The following is a 19,347-nucleotide window of genomic DNA, read 5'->3' as shown; positions in this document are numbered from 1 at the left end:
AAAGACCTAAAGATCATCTAGTCTAATTAACAGCAAACCAGGAGATACCGGGGTGGAGGAGACCCTCCAAAGGGAGAACGTAAAAGTTTATTGTATGTAAGAACCGAGGCCGTGAGCTATGTACAGGTATTTACAGGACAAAATGAACGAGCCTAAGTATTTACACCAGGAAATACCCAAGAATCTGTACATCCAGAAGTGAGCGTGACAACGTATTTACAAGCAGGTAACCAGCAGCCGGGGGTGAGAGGGAGGTGGGAAAGGGAGGAGAGGGGCACCGTGCAGCCATGGACCAGCAGGGCTGGGCAATGGACGCTGTGCCCATCCCCTGTTCTGGCAGTGCCAAGGAGCTGAGTGGCAATGGGAAGTGGCTGTTGTTCCTTTTCCTTGTCCCCACATTGACACTGTGTCCCCTATGAGGAGGTGTTCTGTTGTTGGGGTTACAGCTCGCTGAAGCGCACTGCCGGCTCCAGTTTGTGGGACAGAGCTGTAAGGACCTTGTCGAACTTCTCGTAGCGCTCGGCCTGGCTGCTCTCAGCCCCACGGCTGCCCCACAGCAGCCGCAGCTGGAACTCGGTGCTGAAGATCTCCAGCAGCTCTGCTCTGCCCTGGAAACCTGCATGGAGAGAGAGAGTCGGTGCCATGGAGACGGGATGGGGACCCTGCACCTGTGGGATGCTCCATCCAGCACTGCAAAGGGAAAAGGGCCGCCCCCATCCCCATCTTGCTTACCCTGCAGCTTCACCTCGGCGTTGGTGTGGTACAGACCACCGTGGTGGGCCACCATCCGTGCAGCTTCCAGGTGGGCCATGACCACCTCCACACCATTATCCGTGGCCTCCCAGGGCTCGGGGCTGTCCACCAGCGCATCGTCCCGCTCCAGGAGAGTCACCAGGGGCAGGATGTGGGGGAAGGTGGTGTTGGTCAGCGGCGGCCCTTCTGCGGAGAGAGGCTCAGTGAGCACCACTCGTGACCCTGGCGCTGGTGGGTACAGGGCTCAGTATCACTGCATCCTCCACATCTCTCTCCCTGTGCCTTGAACCCACACAACACTCTCCTATGGAGCTGGGCTGCCATCACACCCCTGGGGCAGAGCTCTGGCTCAGCTGCAGCACAGACATGGCTGTGGCTCTGCAGCAGGCTCTGCTTGAGGCCATCGCCTCATCCAGCACCATCTGGGCCTTTCTGCTTGTGCCCAGGAGAGAAGCAGTGCTGTTCCTGCTCTGGGAGTCTCTGTGTGTCCCAGGGCTGCAGTGAGCAGTGGGTGAGCAGATCCCAGGGTGCTGCGTGTGAGGGAGATGCAGCTTTTCATCCTCCCTGACCACAACCGGCCGCTGTCCCCTTGGCTTGGCACGCACTGCCATGCAAGCACAAGGATTTGGCTCGGCTGAGCCATGTTTGTGCCCAGCTGCTGGTTTTATTTAGTTATGAAATGCTTCCCTGGGAAGGAAGGGGCAGCCGAGGCCAAGTAGGCACTACAGGGCTGCATTGAGGCACACGGGAAGTGTCTGGCCCTGCTGGGAGAGGGATGCAGCTCTCCAACATGTGCCCCCCCCCCCAGCAAGGATGTGCTTGGCTGAACCAGGAAGGAGCAGCCAGGTAGGAGATGGGAGCTGCCCTTCTCACCTTTCCCTTCATTCAGGCTCTTCAGGAATGGTTTCAGCTTCTTCTCATAGAGGATGGCACCCTCTGTGTGCCGCTGCCGCAGCACCATCCAGGTCTGCTCCAGCCGCGCGATCTGCAAGCAGAGGGGAAGTGCTGCTTCTGAGCCCCACGGCCACAGCTTGTGCTGCTGGCACTCATGGCCAAGACTGCATGGCCCCAGAACCAGGCTGGGCTCAGTGCTTTTTCTCCTGCCATGCCCCAGGACAGCAGCCTCCCCACCCCACAGAGGCCTTGAAGATGAGACGCAGGGAGGGTGCAGCCGTTCCGCTGCCTCTTGTGAAGGCAGGAAGCAAAGCTTCCCAGCTGGGCTCTATTTAAAATTGAATTTTAATCTCCTTTCATCTTCCAAAGGGAGCAGTGTGGCCCGGAGACGCTGCTGCCACGGCCTTGAGACTGATTTGTATTGTACCGGAGGGCAGATTCATTTCCTCTCAGGAACAGAGCCCAGCACAAAACAAAAAGCCCAACCGCCGACAAACAATCACATCCCGGCAGCACTGGGCTGTCTGCTCCACACAGGGGACGGCTCCTTCCCTTCACTGCTTACTCCCCAGTGGATGCCTTTGCATGGTCCCCCTCCTCCCACCCCAATAGGTGAGCAATGAGGGGAGGGGGTGTTTAGGAAAGGGGCTGAGCCCAGGCCACGAGGATGAAGGCAGCATCCCCATACCTGCGCCATTTCCAGGGCATTCATCACAGCTGCAAAACTGAACATGTTGCCCATGGTGCTCTTCAGCTCGGCCGCCAGCTGGATGGTTTTGTGGAGCAGTGCTGCCCGCTCCTCTGTGCTGCCCGTGCAGCCCAGAATGTCCACGGCGATCATGATGGACATGGTGTGGAACCTGTTGCAGGGCGAGAGGCAGAGCGGGGCTCAGCGTGGGGGCAAAGAGCTGGGGGTGCTCCTGCCACTGCCCCCAGCGTGGGGGTTCAGCGGGACCACAGGAGGTGTGATGTCCCCCTGTGCTGAGCTGGGATGTGCCGTACCGTTCCAGCAGGTCGAGCCGGAGCTGATGGCCATGGGGCAGGGTAAGCAGCTCCATGCCTGAGCTCACCCCCATGAGCCGCTGCATCTCTGCAGTTACGCCCAATATTCGAGCAACCTGGCAAGAAAGGTGAAAGGTGATTAGACCTGAGCAGACTCCAGCAATCCTTTGCCCCAGCCCAGCCTCTGCCGGCTGGTGCAGGGCAGCAGAGCTGAGAGCAGGGACGCTCTGAGGCTCAGGGATTCCAGAGCTCGTGGGCACTGTTTCCCTGTTAACCTGGAGCAAACGGAGGGCAGCCGTGCCCATCCCTCCCTCCTGGCCCCGCCGTACCAGGCAGTCCACTTTGGTGATGTGTTTGGCGAGTGTCTTGGCATCCACATCCGCCAGCAGCTCTTTAACCTTCTTGAGCACAGCCATCTCCAGGGGTTTGTTCTCCAGGGGGATGAGCAGGGACTGGAATGCTGCCGGGTTGAAGGAGGAGCACGTCTCCACGGTGGGGGGCACAAAGCCCACAAAGTCCCGCTCTCCTTTCAGCCTCTGCCCTGCCTCCGCTTCCCCAGAGCCGTTCTCCACTGTCCCTCTCTGCCCTTCCTCCACCTTTAGCCTTTCCACGTAGCTCTTTGCTGGCAGCTGCTTGGTGTCGTGAGCCGGCCGCTCTCTGCTGATGGGTGAGGTGGGGTGCAGCTGGCAGTAGTGCCCCGTGTCGGGGTCACTGTAGCTGTTCACAGAGGGAGAGGGGGAGGCGCGGGCGTAGCCGTGGCATGGTGTTGAATGGGTGCTGTGGGCAGGGTCTGGCAGAGGTTTGTTGCTGCTACCCGGGCACAGCTGGGGCTCGCTGGACCTTCTGATGACCGGGGAGGCCGGGGTGATCCCAGCTGCTTGGCCGGTGTGAGGCTTTAGCCGTGTCACTGCAAGGAGCAGGAGAGGATTTGTTAGCGCCTGGAGGTGTGCACACACCAAGGATGCACCACGTATGCAGGGCAATGCTCCATGCCCAGGGGCTTGTCTTTACAGCCAGCTCTGACCCCTTCCCCAGGCCCTTGTCTGTGCTGAGCTCAGCCTGAGCCGTGTGATGCCTACCTGTGCTGTATGCAGGTGAGGTGGGGTTCTCTGAGATGGGTGACATTGGGGAGTGCAGGTCCTGGATCTGGTCCACGCTGACAGCACAGTTGCGGATGATGTCCCTGTGGTGCGGCAGGGACACGCTGGGGAAGACAGAAGCATCAGACTCTGAACTGAGTGCCTGGGCAAAGGTAGGGGGTTGTGACTCCTCCCCACAGGCATCAATACCTTTCATTACCACGGCAACGAGTTGAACCCATAATGAGCTCAGCTGGAGCCAGGAGCAGGGCAGAAGGGGTCAGTGCCTACAAAAAGCAGAGCCAGCCCTACCTGCAAGGAGCCTGGTTCTGGGAAGAGAGAAGGGCATCCCAATGGCAAGGTACAGGGATAACATGGGATTGGATGGGGTGAATCCAGGGTACTGTGGGGAAGTGGGTCCAGCAAAGGAGTGGGAAAGTTTCCTAGCATTGTGGTGCACGGCTGCAAGGGGGGTATCTGATGCTGGGTGTGTTTGATGAGCTGTGTTGTTCTCTCCCAAATCTGGGGAGCAATGCAACGTGCCTAAAGCTGGATGAATGCCCAGCTGGCTCATAGTGAGAGCTGGGAGATGCTGCGGTAAGCGAGCTGCATGTGTGCTCCTGTAGCAAGCTAGGAGGTCTCGTGTCCTTGGGGCAGTGGTTACAGCCTGACACAAACACCATGAGTCAGTGGTGTTGCAAAAGTGGCTGTGGTGGGCTGAGCAATGCGAGCGCTTCAAGAAAGCAGGGCAGGCAATGAGCTGCCCTCCCTGGCACAGGCTGCTGTAATGTGTTTGTAGTCCAGAGTGCTACGTGTCTGGTGGGAGCAGGATGGGAGAACAGCTGTGATGATGAGAGATCTGGGGAGTGCTGAGGAAAGGCTGATGGGTTTGGGCTCTTCTGGACGTGTGGATGTTCTCCTGAAAGCCCAGGTGTTTCCATTCTCCCTGCTGTAACAGTTTGGTTGCCTGCTTTCTGTTGGCGTGTTCCTACCCTGCCCTTGGGCTGAGAAGGTTGGGGTGGTGAAAAGGCAGCCTGGCTTACAGACAGGGGGTCAGGCTGTGTGTGCTGGGGACACAGTGGTGATGCAGGTCCCCTGGCCTCTGTGCAGGGGTGTGAGCATGCTCTGCCTTCCCTGGTGGGGCCTGGGCACCCTGGGGCTGCCAAGAGGAAGCCATGAGAAGGAAATCTCCTTCACCCCTGTGTAACCTGGCTGTTGCAAAGGTGTATGTGACCTGCGCAGCCTTGTTAGAGGTTCAGTGTGGCTGTGCAGACCCCATCCACTCAGCTCTATCATATCCTATTAGTAACTCCTTGCAAATACCTCAGTGGAAAAGGCTCTAAAATGAAGCTTGGTCAGAAGCAAGCCACCAAATGCCCTCGTGGTGCTGGCTGACAATCCTGCATCAGCCTGGGAAGCTTTGACAAACCCTGACACGCAGGCAATCCTGGACTAGATGATATAAAACACCCTCTGCCTTCTGGACTCTGTGATGCCAAGCTGTGTGCTCGCTGTGCACTGCTGCTGTGGCTCAGCATGGCTGGCAGCCAGCCTGGGAGAAAACTCCAGTTCCAGCTGGGTCCTGGCTCCTCTCCCTGTGCCTCTGCTGGTTTCCATGCCTGCACTGTGGCTGCTTCCACCCCCAAACCCTGCTCCTGCCTCATCCTTAGGACCAATCCCCTGCACCCACCTGGTGGAGCACCCTTCAGCCCTGGTGATCTTGTCGGCCGTCAGCCCATCTGTCATGGTGATGCTCCTCCTCTTGATGTGCCCCCCCTTCTGGGAGGCCGGGCTGTGGGACCCCCCGTGTTTCCCATTGGCAAGCCCATAGCTGGCCTCCAGGTAGCGCAGGGGGAAGGTGCGGTTGATGGGGCAGTAGACGATGGCCCCGCTCTGTTCGGAGATGGCCTTGCGGTTGCCCACGTAGAAGCGGACGAGGGCGGGCACGTTGTCAAAGCTCTCCTGCTCAAAGAGGTACTGGACACGGCTCCGGCCGTCGCTGGACTTCACTGTCACCTTGTTGATCTTGAAGTGGAGGGGCTCATTGCGCCAGCGGCACGTCAGCACGTAGTCACCCAAACTGGTGAGCGAGTCGCGGATGAGGAAGTCGCCGTTCCTCTGCACGAGACTCTCTGAGACCTGGATGGGGATGGGGCAATGGCTCAGACACGGCCCCGCTGGCTGTTATTTAGGGCATCCCCCTCATCATGGCTGTGAGTTTCAGGAGTTTCCCTGTGGCAAACCCAGGCAGCCCCCCCTCCCCATCCTCACCTCCCGTGGGATGCGGCCGTGGTACCACGCGTGGCTGCGCAGGTCGGTGCTGCTCAGCTTCAGCTCCTCTTCCAGCTCCTTGTGAAGCTTCTCTGGTGATGAGTCAAGGATGTATTTCTCCTTGGAGAACTGTACAGCAAAGAGAGAAACCATCAGCTGGGGTTTTGCCATAAGCAGCACAGCCACTTCCCTGCAGGGTCCAAGGGATGCTGTCCCTTATCCTTCCCACTGCCAGCACCTTCCACATCCACTGTGTACACTGGCTGCAGGGACTGGGAAGGGAAGGACTGTCCCTTGGGTGCTGGTGAGTCCCATGTGCTGGGACTGCAGGGATCTCTCAGGGGGGGACGTTCCTGATGTCACCTACCAGGAGCAGACCTGTCCCTGAGGACGGACGCCTGCCCCAGCTCCTTGCCCAGCACATCCTGGGCTGAAACGCTGTGGGAAGCACTTCTCCAGGAGGAAACCCATGTTGTTCCTCCTCCTAGAGACATCTCCCTCCAAAGGGTTAACTCAGCTGTGTTTAGCCTGACAGCAGCATGAATAGTAATGACAAATGTAAAGGAAACCTTCTGCATCGAAATGAGCTCTTACCAGCACTGGTGCACCTGAGCCTGGAGGATGCAATTTCCCCTCCTCCCCTTCCCTGGAGAGATAAGGATTGCGTCACCTCTCCATCGGGCCACTGCTCTCTGCCACCACGGTGGGGGCATTCCCAGAGGGCAGGACATGTGTCAGAGGGGGATGTGTGTGCAACTAGCACAGCAGCTTGGCTGGAGCTACTGGGGTGTCCTGTTGTGCTGGCAGCCCCTTTGATGCATGCTGTCATCCATGCTGATATTGCTTGTGTGAGCTCAGGTGGCTCAGTGGCTCCAGCTCCTTGGCTCCATGGTGCTTGTTAGGGTAGCACCGCTGGTGTCTGTGAGAACAGGCCGGGTCTTGAAGCTGCCTTTGTATTGTTTCCTGGAGCACCAGGGGCTTCAGCCTCAGACTCTTTGCACCTTGTCCTGTGCCCTGAGCCGGTCTCTCTATGCTTCTCGTAGCACAGAATGCTGCTCCCCCAGCCTGTGCCCTCCACTCCTGGGACTCACTGAGTCCCTCAGCAGCTTTTGTCCCCTCTGCCTGGTAACCTCCCCAGCCTGGAGCTGTGTATATCAGCCAAGTTGGGCAGCAATCCCAGGGACGAGGCTCCAGCCTGGGGAGGTGGGAGGAGGAGGTGGGGGAACAACAGTGTGGTGGCCTAAACTCTCCAAGGCTTGCCCTCACCAGCCTGGACCTGCCTCTGTTCCTCCCTTCCAAACTGCTAACGAGTTAAAGAAATAAATAAATACTCAGACAGTGGAAGTGAAAGTGAATAAACTCCTGAGTGCTCCTCTGGCCTCAGTTCCTCCCCAAAGGAGGGTTCTGCTTGCTGGAGCTGCAGGGATGAGACACACGGGTCACATATTCCTGAGCACCTCCACTGCCCTGGGGCCCTGGAGGAGACAAAGCCATGTGGCACTGCTGAACCCTATGGATAATAAGTGGTCGCCGGTGAACGCTGCTATAGTCTGGCTGCATCTTGGGGGGCTGAGGCTGAAGCAGATGCCGTTTCCATGACAATACTTTGCTTGGTGTGAGCGGCCATGGGTGCCCTGTGCTGCAGCACTGCTGTCCCCAAGCACCGGGCTGCTGCCTGCATGGGAGCTGGGGTCTAACGCCCCCAGCAAGGGGATTAGCATCCGCTCTGCTCTATGCTGTACATCTGGGTTTCCCCCCAAATCCTCCCCATGCAAATGCATAAGATAACAAACACAAACCCAGCTGAGCAGTACCCGGTGTCTCCAAGCCGGGATTTGGGCAGCAGTCAGCTGGCAGCTGTGCCAGGAGCTGGGTGCTGAGCTGGGGAGAGGCACACAGGGCTTTGTGCCCTGAGTTGGGGCACTGAGGACAGCTGTGAGCAGAAGGACCCTAAGCATCGTCCCTTCAGCTGCTTGGCTGGGAAATGAGCTCCAATCCAACATTTACAGCCATCAAAAAGCCATCGCTTGGTGACTGCAACCACTCCAACCAGGACCCCGATGCATGGAGAGCCCACTTCTTTGGTATGCTGGCACTCTGGGGGCTGTCCTCGTGCTTTACATTGGCTTCGTGCTGCTCTGCTCCATGCTGTGTCTCGGAGGAGGCTGTGTGTGGCTGCCAGCTGGCACGACAAGGCGGCCGGCCCGGTGCTGTCAGCAGTGTGTAAGCGGATGTGTGAGCACCAAGCTGAAAAGGGCACCACTTGGTGCTCTCTGCTGTGCCAAGAGGACATCAAAAGATGTTCAGCCTGATGTGAGATCTTGCATGCTAGAGGGCTGGCTGTGGAGAAAATCCCCGACTTCCACTAGCGCCCAGCTCAAGCATATTATGCTGGCTGCCTGCTCAGAGCCCTAAGGCTTCCTCCTGCTGAGTGGGATGGAACAGGGGTGAGAGCGGTTCCCCAAACCAGCCAAACCAGCTCAGGAGCTGCCAGAGATGGTGCCAAACTTTGCCTGAGGAATCCCAACCAGTAGCCAAGGTGGTGTGGCTGGTGAAAGGAGAGCTCCTCCATCACACCCAGCAGCAGGCAGGCTGCTTCATGGTCTGCAGGTACAGGAGGGGATTCCCTGGGTTCTCCATCCCTGCTCTCCTCTTTTCCTCTACCTGCTGCTTTCTCGGCATAGGAAGCACCTTTGATCGCAGCTATGGACTAGAATTGGCAGCCAAAGGGCAAGAGCTGGGGGGTGGAGGGTGCTGACAGCTGTGTTCTGTGTAAAACAGTGGCTCTGCCTGGTGTGAGCAAAGCTCCAAAATCTGGCACTTGGCTTTTTCTCCTTGCAAAGCTGCTCTTATGAAACAGGAGTGATTTGCAGCCTGCTTCCAGCTCCCCCCTCCCGGACCTGAAGCAGCTGAAGTCAGCATGGAGAGCAAGGTGTATGTGCACCCACCCCACCCTGCGATAACATCTCCTGGTTATCCTCAGGGCACAACGTGCAGCTGCTCTCACTCTCCTGCTGCCTGCCCCACAATGGGACCCTTGCTGGGGAAATCCCAGACCTTACTGTTGCTCTTCAAACACCCAACTCCTGCTGCTGGAGCAGATGTGGGGCCTGGGAAGCAGAACTAGGAGGGAAGCCACTTGGAGCAGGTGTATGGGCAAAGCCTCAGAGTCACCAAAGCGCCTTTCTTCTCTGCTTAGCCCTGCATCAGGCAATGGGCTACTTCACAGCAAGGGGTTTTAAAACAAACATCCTTGTTTCGGCAGCCAGCACCATAGCAAAGCTGAGCACTGCTCTACTTGCCTGATGCAAAGGCTGCTGTGTTCACCAGTCTGCCCAGTGCTGCCTGACCTGCCTGTGTGCCTGAGGATGGACAGCCCACCCTGAGCAAGGGAAGAATCAGGTATTCATGGGGTTGCTCCTCACCTGCATGCAGTTAATCTCACTGATCTTGATGTCCCTATGGAAGAGAAATAGTTTTTCCCTCCATACTGTCTTGCAATGACTCTGGGTGTTTAAATAGACTCTGAGAAGGCTCATGCCCATCTCATGGGTTGCTGGAGGCAGCTCTTGGCTATGCCATGTCTCCACTGCTCCCCAATGAAAGCACACAGACTGAGGAGCTGTTCTGGTGCACAAAGCCTTTCTTAGGAGTGGTCCCAGCCATCCAAAGGGTCTCCTTTGTGGCAGCTCTGGAGCAGTGATGTCTGGCTGACAGGGGTGGGGTGGCTGGGTACATTGGGATGCTGCAAGGTAGGACGGCTGCTCCTGCTCATGCTATGGGGTGGTGCAGTGCTGTCCTAGAGGAGCAGGTCTCTGGTGCGGTATGGGGTGTGTGTGTACACACATTTCCATCCATCTCTATATTACTTATCTCACTCTGAGACGGCGGTGGCTGCTGCTGCTGCATCCCTTTTCAGAGCTGCTATTGGCCAGAAATGATGTCAGTGCTTCCCAGGCTGGGTGCACTGCCATTGGCGGCGAGCAGGGATGCGGCTGTCAGCTGGAAGCGCTCCAGTCATTCATGGGGACTTCAGTGTGTGTTTGCTGGGCACACTTGGACACAAATAGATGGTGAAGGATCTGGCAGGGCCAGGTGAGCACTTAGGGCTTCACTTGTAACTGTTTCTGTGGCTGGGATGGAGTGCCCTCCATCCCCTCCCGCATCCCTGCATGAAGGCCAGGCACCCACCTGTCCCTCCCTTGTTCTGGCAGCAGCTCACCACGATGCTGTGGTGGGGCACATCCCCTGCTGTTGCACAGTGGCCTTCTGACAACCAGAAGAAGCTCCTCTGCTTCTCTCCATTTACCCCCACTCAGCGATCACAGTCCCTGGCTCTGCACCGAGATCAGCAGCGATCATGACAAGACTTGAAATGCTTCCTCTGGGCTCTGAGTTACCCAGCATAATCTCTACAGCTCAGCACCCACCTCCCGGAGCAGCACTGAATCAGATGCCAGCATTGCTGCCTGCCAGCTCCGGGCACTTCTCACCCTTTTTAACTTGCAGCATGCCAGCAGCTCGTGCTTCAGTCAGACTCTGCGTGGCTCTTGCAGTGCTAAGCGCCTTTGCTCAGTGGGTAAATGAGGGAACAGCTTCCTGGCACTCCGTCCCTTTCTCTGCTTGTACAAAACGCCAAGAATCCAAAAATAGGATGTCTAGAGGTGGAAGTGCCACAGGACAGGTGACAGATGGATGCCGGCTCTCTATAACACCGCAGTACAAACAGACCCAGGCCGGAGGGCTGTGTGCCCGTCGGGGCCGAGCCTGCTGCTGCTCCCGAAGCACCTTTAAAGCCGAGCGCTCCCTTTGACCGGCCTTCCCGTGAGCGAGGGATGCCGCTGCGCCCATCGCTCCGTCAGAAGTGCCGGTTCGGTGCCCCGGCTTCAGTATCCCACTGCACAGAGGAGCCGAAGCACCTGAGCGGGGAAGCACTGAGGACACGAGGGCTTGAACCTTTGGCTGCCCCCCGCGATCCACGCAGCGCCCTACAGACAGCGGCCCCAAGGTCAGCGCTGCCCACGGGGCTCTTCTCCCCCCGCAGCCCCACGCGACCCCCACCCGGCCCCACATGCGGACACCCCCGTGCTGCAGGCATCCGCTGCGCCGCGCTCACCTGCACCTGCATGAAGGAGCCGCGGTAGAAGCAGCAGGCTGCAGCCGACAGGGCGCTCCATAGGCTGCAGCGCTCCGTCATGGCGAGGAGCGGAGCGGCGCCCCCGGCCCGGGCTAACCCGGCCCGGCCCGGGCTGCACCGCCGCTGCCACCGCCGCCGCCGGGCTTCAATTTCAGCCGCTTTCCCGATTACCTCATCCCTTGTCGGCAGGGATGGGAGGCACCGAGGATGCAGCTCCGCCCCGCACCGCCCCGCCGGGACCCGCGGCAGCCACAGCGGCGCTCAGCGGCCGAGAAGCGGCGACCGAGGGGGAGCGGCACGGCGGAACACGAGGGTCCGACCCCGCAGCCCCCACGGGAACCGGCCCGTCCGGGTGCAGCGTGTTCCCGAGGGACTCGGGCGGCCCGCTCGGCTGTGTGCTGGGGGAGCCGGAGTGCTGGGGCGATCCGTCCCCGCTGGGATGAGTGGCAGCCCCTCCAGGGGACCATCACCCCCATCTCTGCCCTGCCCTCTCCAGTGACACGCGGCGCAGGGACGCTCGGTCCCTCGCCCCATCCCTCCTCACGCTCCTCATCCCAGCGCTGACACCGGCTGCCTGCTTCCCACGTCGGCTGTCTCCGAGTTGCGTTTAATTAAGGCTCTGCTTTGGTTTAATTAAGGCCGTGGTTTCACGGGTTGCACGACGCGGTGCGCTTGGCTCTGAGCCCCGCAGCCCCCTCTGCTGCTCCGTGAGCTGGGCCCGGGGTCGGGCTTCACGTCCCCCCCGCTCAGGGTCTGGGGGCAGCAGCAGAGCTGTCCTTGCAGCCACCCGCGTGGCCTCGGCGCTAATTAATCCAGCCGAGCCCCTCGCATCCCCAGGCAAGGAGGAGGCAGGCAGGGCTGACGAGATACGGGTCTCCAGAGCACAGAACAAAGAGCTCCAACGCGCTCGCCGGGTCCGAGCTCTGCCCTTTCTATTGTAGGTCCCCGCGCCCGTGGGTGCCTGCAGCCCCAGCAGCATCGCGGGCAACGAGGGATGGAACAGATGGGAGACGCCGCTCTGCGAGGATCCGACGGTGAATCACACGCCGGCAACGGCTGCTCCTCCGCAAAGGGCTCGGCTGCTTCCCCTCCCGCGGCGGATCCGATGGAGCCGAGTCTGTGCTGCCCCTTCGCAAGAGCACAGGGAAGCTGGGACGTGAGTCAGTGGGTTTGCAGCTCCCTGCCTTCACCTGCAGGAGAGTGAGCGCTGCGGGGTGCTGAGCACCCCAACCAGGCAGGGCTGCAATCAGCCCGAGAGCCCCCGGTGTCTTGCTCTCAATTATTCGACTTATTTGACTAGAATAGCTGCTGTGGCTGCAGCCTTTGGGCTGCTTCCATAGCTAAAGGGAAGTGGTGTATCAATCACACACGCTGCCCGTGGGGCTGAGTCTGGATGGGTGAGAAATAAAGGCCAAATGGATCGCTTCCACTTCTGACATGTGCCTGGGCAGCAGGGGATTCTCCCAGGTCAGCAAAGAGGATTTGATCCTATAGGCAAAGCCACACGCATCGATCCACACCAGTCCATTAACTCACAAGCCATGCAATGCTCCCACCTCTGGGTGCTTACACTGGCAGAGGGACCTTTCCCTATGGAGTAAGATGCCCCAGCCCTTCTCAAACAGACCCCCATGAGGCCATGGTGTGGCAGCACACTGAAACAGGCGGCCTTCAGCCCTCCATCCCCAAAACACATCGCTGTCCTGATGGTCATCACCCTGCTCCTGCCCAGCTTTCCCCACCCCGTGGTGCCAGCAACCTCCTGCAAAAGGGCCAGCTCTCCTCTAGAGCCAGGCGCCTCGCTAATGAATTTCTGGCCAGACATGAAGAGTCCTCAGGAATGTTAATAGTTTGCTGGAGGATAAGCAAGAGATTTGGAGAGATTTACACCGACTTTCATGTGACAGCCCTGTGAAAGTGGCTCAAACCCTTCCTTTCCTACGTAGGGGTGGAAGGAGGAGGCAGCAGCGATGGAGAATGATGGGGAGCACAGAATGCAGGGAGCAGCACTGGGGGCACCGTGCATGGACTGCATGATTTCTGGCAGGAAATGTCTTCTGAGGACAAAGAGAGCCTAGAGGAGGCCATGGTCTTACCTTCACGTATTCGCTGCCGGACTCCAGGCCATCGTGGTGGCTAGAAGGGGGAAAATAAAAACACATGAGCAAAGGGCAGTGGGGTTTGCTAAGATGGTGGTGGCACGCAGGGCCTCATGCCCCCTCTGATTGCCTCGTGCCCACTCGGGACAGAGCTTAGCCTTCATAATAAGATCAGGAAAGAATGGACCCTTTTTATGGGATCTTTCCCCAAATCAGCTTGGGGCCAAATGAGCAGAGCCGGGCAGAACTGGCAGCCAGGATGGGGTCTGCAGGGGTCACGGTGCTGGGGCAGAACCACTGAGTGCTGTTGGGATGCATCACCTGGGCAGGTATTGCTCATTGCTGCCCTACAGCTTCGTGCAGCACCACAGAAATCAAACAGTCACTGAAGGATGCCATGGCTCAGACTGCAACTCCCACTCTCCTTGGTGGCATGTTCACTCTTAGCCCTACTAATAACAAACTCAGTGCCTGACACACAGCTGCTCTGGCCACTTCTGTGCCATTATTTCACGGGGGAAACGGAGGGCTTTTCTCTTTCCTGAGGATTTAGCAGTGCTGTGAGTGCCCTTTGTGCACCTGTGTGTGTCTGTGGATGAGCCCAATGGAAACAGGAGGAAGTCTGAGGGTGGAGAGGTTGTAACAACGGAGCTGGGAAGCCCTGGGGATGGCCGAGGTGGTGGCCACCAGGTGCCGACCTGCTGGTGGCATTGCAGTGGGACAACATGAGCCCTATGAGACCTGTGGGTACCCCCACCCCACCTTCTTCTCTTCCCAGTGCCCACCCTTCTGCAGCAGCTTGGGAAAGGAAAAGCGGGGCTGGAAACCAAGGGGTGAAACAGAGAGAAGAGCATTTGGAGGGGGGCACAGCTGCTTTGGGCAGCTGCAGGCTGCCTGCCCACCCCAGCGCTGCCTCTGCAGCCTGTTTGCCTTTCACACGGCCGCAGAGAGCGCCTGGTGCTGCGAGAGCCGTGAGAAAAACCGGTGGGAGGACGGGGGCCTCTGGGCAGGAAATTGGGAGCATGAGAGCAGCTGGGAGACGCTGCGAGGAGGGGGGGCCTGCTGGGGAAACAGCAGCAGCTGCGGCTGGGGGGAGCAGGGGCTGCAGCCCCCCCCAGTCTGTGCATTCCTGGAGGAAAAGGCATTTTTTGGGGTAGCGAGAGCCTGGGAGAAATTCCAGGGCTGCCTTTGGAGTGCGGTGCAGTGGTTGAACTGCTGGGAGTCACGGCTCCTGCTTGGGGTTTCTTTAGGGTTTCTGCTGCTTTGGGGCCCAGAATGGCATGGTGATGACCTGCAAATGTGCCAGGCTTTGGGCTGGGGAATGTCATGGAGTTCATAGAATCACAGAATGGCTTGTATTGAGAAGGCCCACAGTGCTCACCCAGTTCCAACCCCCTGCTGTGTGCAGGGTCACCAACCAGCAGCCCAGGCTGCCCAGAGCCACATCCAGCCTGGCCTTGAATGCCTGCAGGGATGGGGCATCCACAGCCTCCTTGGGCAACCTGTTCCAGTGCATCACCACCCTCTGGTGTTGTTCCAGCCCCAGACTAGAACCTAGTCTCTGCTTGTCCTTGAACACCAAGGCTGTGCCCCAAGGGAGCTACTGTGCCTCAGTTTCCCCTCTGCATCCATAGGGCAGAGCTGCCTCCTTTGAGCTCCGTGCTGGCTGTGCTGTGCAGGGTTTGCCGGTAACGGCAGCGCTCTACCCATACCCTGCGGGAAGTGGGATTTCCTGTGCTTGGAGGGAAGCTGAATCACATCTGCCCGCTGACCTGCCTGTGGGTCACCTCCTGTTGGTCACCGTGTCCCTGCTGTGTCCCTGCTGGCGTCACTGCTACTCGCACCCGGCCACCGCCCAGCTCTGAGCATCCCCAGGGCCGGGCACTGCTCTGCTTCAGTAGAGTAATATTCCAAAGCAGCCTGATCCTTCAGGGAGTACCCTGCAAAAACACTCGTGTGTGTGGGCAACCTCAGCCCACCTTGCCCCAGGAGCCTGAAACTTGATCAGGAGACTTCATCCCTTTGTACGGGTACTGCCTGTTCTCAGCAGCCACCACTGCCCCCCCTACAATGTCCTGGCAGGGAGGGACTGTCCCTGTCCCCAAGGAAGCGCCTGCACAGGAGGAAGGGCTGGGGAACAGCGCTGTCCCAGCCCTATTTCCGCCCACCCACTCTGCTACACAGCCCGGCCATGGGGATGGCTCCGGCACACAACAGTTCCCTGAGCCCTTGGGCACAAAGAGCTTCAGTGCCAAGCCCTGCTCCAGTCAATCTTGTGCCTCAGCTTCCCCAGCAAACAGTGTGCCCAGGATCATCGAGAGAGCAGCCCTGGATGATGCAAAAAGGGATTTGGTGCTCAGTTTTTGGTGAGCCAAGTCCACACGCTGGCAGTTCCCAGAGCTAAAGCACCTGGGTGACTGACAGATGTACCCACACCGCCTGGTTCCCACTCTTGCCAGCCTAAGGTCTAACTCATTTTTGGGAAGGGGACACCCTGCACAGGTGCTCTGGAGTCCCCAAGCCCCCAGACTCTGCCCCCCAGGGGGACCCACAGCCCCGAGCTGCTCTATCCCAGCACTGGGTCACAGCCAACCGTGGTTTTGGCAGCCGCAGGCGATGCACTCTTTCCATCAGCAAATGCCGGGCCCTGGGTGGTTCCTCCAGCATTCACACCAAGGCTTTGTGCACCCCAAGCAAAGCCTCTTTCCCATCCCTTCCTCTCCCTCCCCATCCCCTGCGCCGTGCCGGGGTTCCAGACCCTTACCTGCCCTGTCCCAGGGTGGGAAACCTCCTGCCCACTGCTGTCATCGGCTCAGCCAGCGCCTCAGCTCCGGGATGGGGACAGAAGCTCAGCGGGCGCTCCCGTGCCTGGCTCTGAGCCGGGACGTGGGGATCGCGGGCGGTGGCGGACCCTCCTCCTTCCCGTCCCAGCCCTCCCCCGTCCCTCCCTTCGCGGCCGGCAGGAATGTGAGGCCGGTTCCCACAGCCGGCACGAATTCCTTTTCCTTGCCCCGATCCTGGCGCCGTGCAAACCCCCCCCCAGATGTCAGTGTGCCTCACCGGTGCTGAGTTAGAGGGGCTGAAATGGGGGGTTATGGGGCTGGTATGATAGGACCTTGTTACTGGGGGAAATCTGGCATCTCTCACTAGTGCCCCTCGGTTCTGTGCATGTTTGAGCTGGGATAACTTTGATCCCTGTGCCCAGCTGATGGATGGGGCTAAAATTCATCTTGTTGGTTTTGAGGTCCAAAGCCTCTAAACGAGCTGACCCTCATCTGTGAGGTCCCCAAAACATGGGGAAGGGTTTCACTGGCAGGTGGGAGGAATGGAGCCAGAGTGGCTGAGTTTTGGGATTGCCTCTGTGCCTTGAGAGGGGAGGAGGACAGAAGGAATGGAAGAGTAGGATGATAAGGATGGGTCAGTGCAGGTTGCAGCTCTGCATTGAGCTCCAGGGCTGGGACAAAGCTGCTGGCAGGACAAAGGGACACTCGCACGGAGTGGGGCCGAGCGGTGTTTCCACCCCATCCGGAAATGGGAGGGAGCAGAAATCCCACAGGAAACCTTGCTCTCATAGAGAGGGGCCACAGTGTGCTAAGGTCATGCTGTCCTGCTGGCCAGCTGCATCCCATGTGTCTGTGTCCCAGCCCCTTGTCCTGCCCAGGCAGCACAAAGTAGGCAGGGCAAAGCCCATAGAGCCATACCTGTCCATGGAGCTCTTCCTGGGCTGTTCTTGCCCCTTTTCCTGGAAATCTCCATCTGTGGTCTCTGTTTCTGGTGCTGCGTTGGGGCTGGGGGCCAGGATGACACTTGGTGCCTCCATCCCAGGGCAGGGGCTGTTCCCTGGGATCTCTTGGTCTGTCCTGGCCTTTTCTGCCCCTGGGGAGCCTGAAGGCAGAGCCTCATCCTTCTCCTGCTCTGCTTTTCCAGAGGCTGAGGATGGATCCTTTAGTGTGCCAGGCATCTTCTGCGTCTTGGGGACAGGCAGTGGAGCTGTGCTGGGTATCTTGTCCCTGGAGCTCTCTTTCTCTCGGCAGCTCTGGGTACCCCTGGCTTTGCCCAGGCTCTTCCCCACCTTGCCCAAGTTGAGCCTGGGCATAGTGCCCATGTGGCTGTACATGTCCGATGAGCGGGCATAGGGGCCAGGGCTCTTGGGCATGGTGTTGAGATCATCCTGGGTGCTGCCAAAGGGCTCATCCAGGAAGCCTTGGGGAGAGCCCAGGCTCTCAGGAGAGCGGGGGACCACCGACACGCGCCGTAGAGTGAAGGAGCGAGGAATGTTGCTCAGGCTTTCAAAGCCTTTGAACTTGAAAAACTCTGACAAGGAGAAAGGAGAGAGGAAGGGGATCAGAACTGGGCACAGGCACCACACCACTGGACAGCCTGGTGCCAGCCCAGCTGCGCTGTACATTGCTGGTCTCACCCACTATGGTGCCCCCATGGGCTGGGGCATACGCAGTGCTGCTGGTGTCTGTGCCAGATCCAGGACAAACATCCTGTGCTGCCCTGGGTAAGACAGTGGTTGTTTCCCTACTGCAGCTGTAGGGATGGAGCCTCTCAGCCTCAGTGAGAAGGGGATGGAGAAGGCCAGAAATGACTCCAAATCTCTTCCTCCTGCTCTTGCCTCCTGCTCTCCTGGAGACGATCCAGGAAGGGCCCTCTCCATGTTGAGAGCTGGGACACGCTGCATTTCCCCATGGTGTGGGGTGCTGTGGTTGTGCCTCGTGTACACGTTGTCAGGCACAGAGCAGGAACTGGCCATCAGCTGGGCCCCGTGCTGTTCGTGCAGCAGTGCTGGCTGTGGGCAGCCTCCTGCCTCCCCACTTCCTCAGCTCAGCCCCTCGCAACCTCCTTGCAGCTCCCTGTAGCCACCTGCAAGTGCTGAGCTCGAATTGTTCACTGCAGGAGTATTTATAACCCTGATGGGAAGCTCTGTGTTTCACACCTTGGCACTGTGTGCTGCCGTGGTGCTACCCCAGTGTCAGCACATGGGGCACAGCAGCACTGCTCAGCTGGAGGCCTGGTGCTCTGAGTGCCCCCGGGGTTTTGCAATGCTTACACAGCAGGGCTCTGTGCAAAGCCTCTTCCCCTCCAGATTTGCTGGGGCAGGAAGCTGAATGCTGCAGCAGTACCTTGCTAGGAGCCTGGGTGCTGAGGGCCCATGTCCTGCACAGTCTGCAGGGTGCCCCTGCTGCCAAATGGGGCTGCAGAAACCCAGAAGCACTCCTGCATAGCCAAAACCTCATGACCTGGACTCTGTTAATGACAAAACTGCTTCAGGTTAAACATCCCCTCTGCATCCGAGCATCCTCTGCATCTGAGGCTGCTGCAGGGTGGGAAAGCTGGGGGCCTTCCCCATTTCCCCCGCATTCCACCACAATGGAAAATCCCAGCTTGGCCGGGGCCGTGGGAGATGGGTTTTGCTCAGCTCCCGGGGGAGCTCAGGGGTCGGCCTCCCTCCGGCGCCGGCATCAGCATGATGGAGGCAGAGGAATGCGGGGAGCAGCAGTGAAGGCAATGTCCTGCTCAGTGCAGCGCTGGCGGCGTGCAGCCCCATGGAGCCTCCTCCGAGGGCTTTGGGGAAAACCCGAGGGCTGTGAGAAAGAGCTCAGCTCCCTCCTGGTGGGCAGCAGCACTTCCTCTGTGCTCAGCTCCCACCGCTTCGGTCCCGAGCGCGGCTCCATCAGTGCAGATTTATCCCCAGCATCCACCCCATCCCTCTGCTGCAGGAGCACACAGAGGGCTCCTGGACACCACCAGCCCCAGCCATGCAGAGGGGTAAATGCTCCCTGAAAGCTGTGATTTGGGGGATCAGAGCAATGGTTCACCCCTGTCACATGCTGGCAACCAGTGCAAGCAGACTGCTCCCAGTCCAACCCCAGCACCAGAGCCATCAGCACCAGGGTTTGCTCCAGCTGTGGGGATGGAAGCCCCCAGAGCCCCCAGTTTCCTAACAAAACTGAAGACTTCTTGCTAATGAGAGGTGACCACGCTCACACTCACACACCCCCTTCCCACCCACGCCAGCCCAGGTGAGCACCCAGCACCCACCCCCTCCATCCCGATACGACTTACTGAATTTCTTGAAGCCCCCTCGTTTCTGGCCCTCAGCCAT

The 19,347-nt window shown here is 59.0% G+C and overlaps 1 protein-coding gene across 3 annotated transcripts; it reads right to left on the bottom strand.

Moving 5' to 3' along the window:
- Window positions 1-45: 45 nt before the first annotated feature.
- On the bottom strand, window positions 46-19,347 carry SH2D3C (SH2 domain containing 3C). 3 transcript variants are annotated; one of them, XM_015879303.1, is made up of 12 exons: window positions 19,308-19,347; window positions 16,937-17,549; window positions 13,233-13,272; window positions 6,000-6,128; window positions 5,419-5,867; window positions 3,729-3,853; window positions 2,979-3,556; window positions 2,650-2,765; window positions 2,336-2,507; window positions 1,627-1,738; window positions 733-939; window positions 46-616 (listed from the first exon to the last, which is right to left on the bottom strand). In XM_015879303.1, the coding sequence occupies exons 1-12, from the start codon at window positions 19,345-19,347 to the stop codon at window positions 441-443; spliced, it is 2,757 nt and encodes a 918-aa protein (XP_015734789.1). In that variant the 3' UTR covers window positions 46-440. The 3 variants fall into 3 exon arrangements, with proteins under 3 accessions (XP_015734789.1, XP_015734790.1, XP_015734791.1); XM_015879304.2 differs by lacking the exons at window positions 16,937-17,549; window positions 19,308-19,347 and adding an exon at window positions 16,000-16,132 and having other exon boundaries at window positions 441-616; XM_015879305.2 differs by lacking the exons at window positions 13,233-13,272; window positions 16,937-17,549; window positions 19,308-19,347 and adding an exon at window positions 11,116-11,322 and having other exon boundaries at window positions 441-616.

This window comes from Coturnix japonica, chromosome 17 (genome assembly GCF_001577835.2).
Source record: "Coturnix japonica isolate 7356 chromosome 17, Coturnix japonica 2.1, whole genome shotgun sequence".
Lineage (NCBI taxonomy): Eukaryota > Metazoa > Chordata > Aves > Galliformes > Phasianidae > Coturnix > Coturnix japonica.
This window is presented reverse-complemented; position numbering and strand designations above follow the sequence as displayed.

Bases quoted from the DNA above. Each gene is read 5' to 3' on its own strand.
- SH2D3C (XM_015879303.1), bottom strand. From the start codon at position 19,347: ATGGCTGAGGGCCAGAAACGAGGGGGCTTCAAGAAATTCA. The intron at 3,854-5,418 runs GTGGGTGCAGGG...TGTCTTCCCCAG, and splicing joins GCTGAAGGGTGCTCCACCAG to CGTGTCCCTGCCGCACCACA. The intron at 2,508-2,649 runs GTACGGCACATC...GCCCTGCAACAG, and splicing joins CGGCTCGACCTGCTGGAACG to GTTCCACACCATGTCCATCA.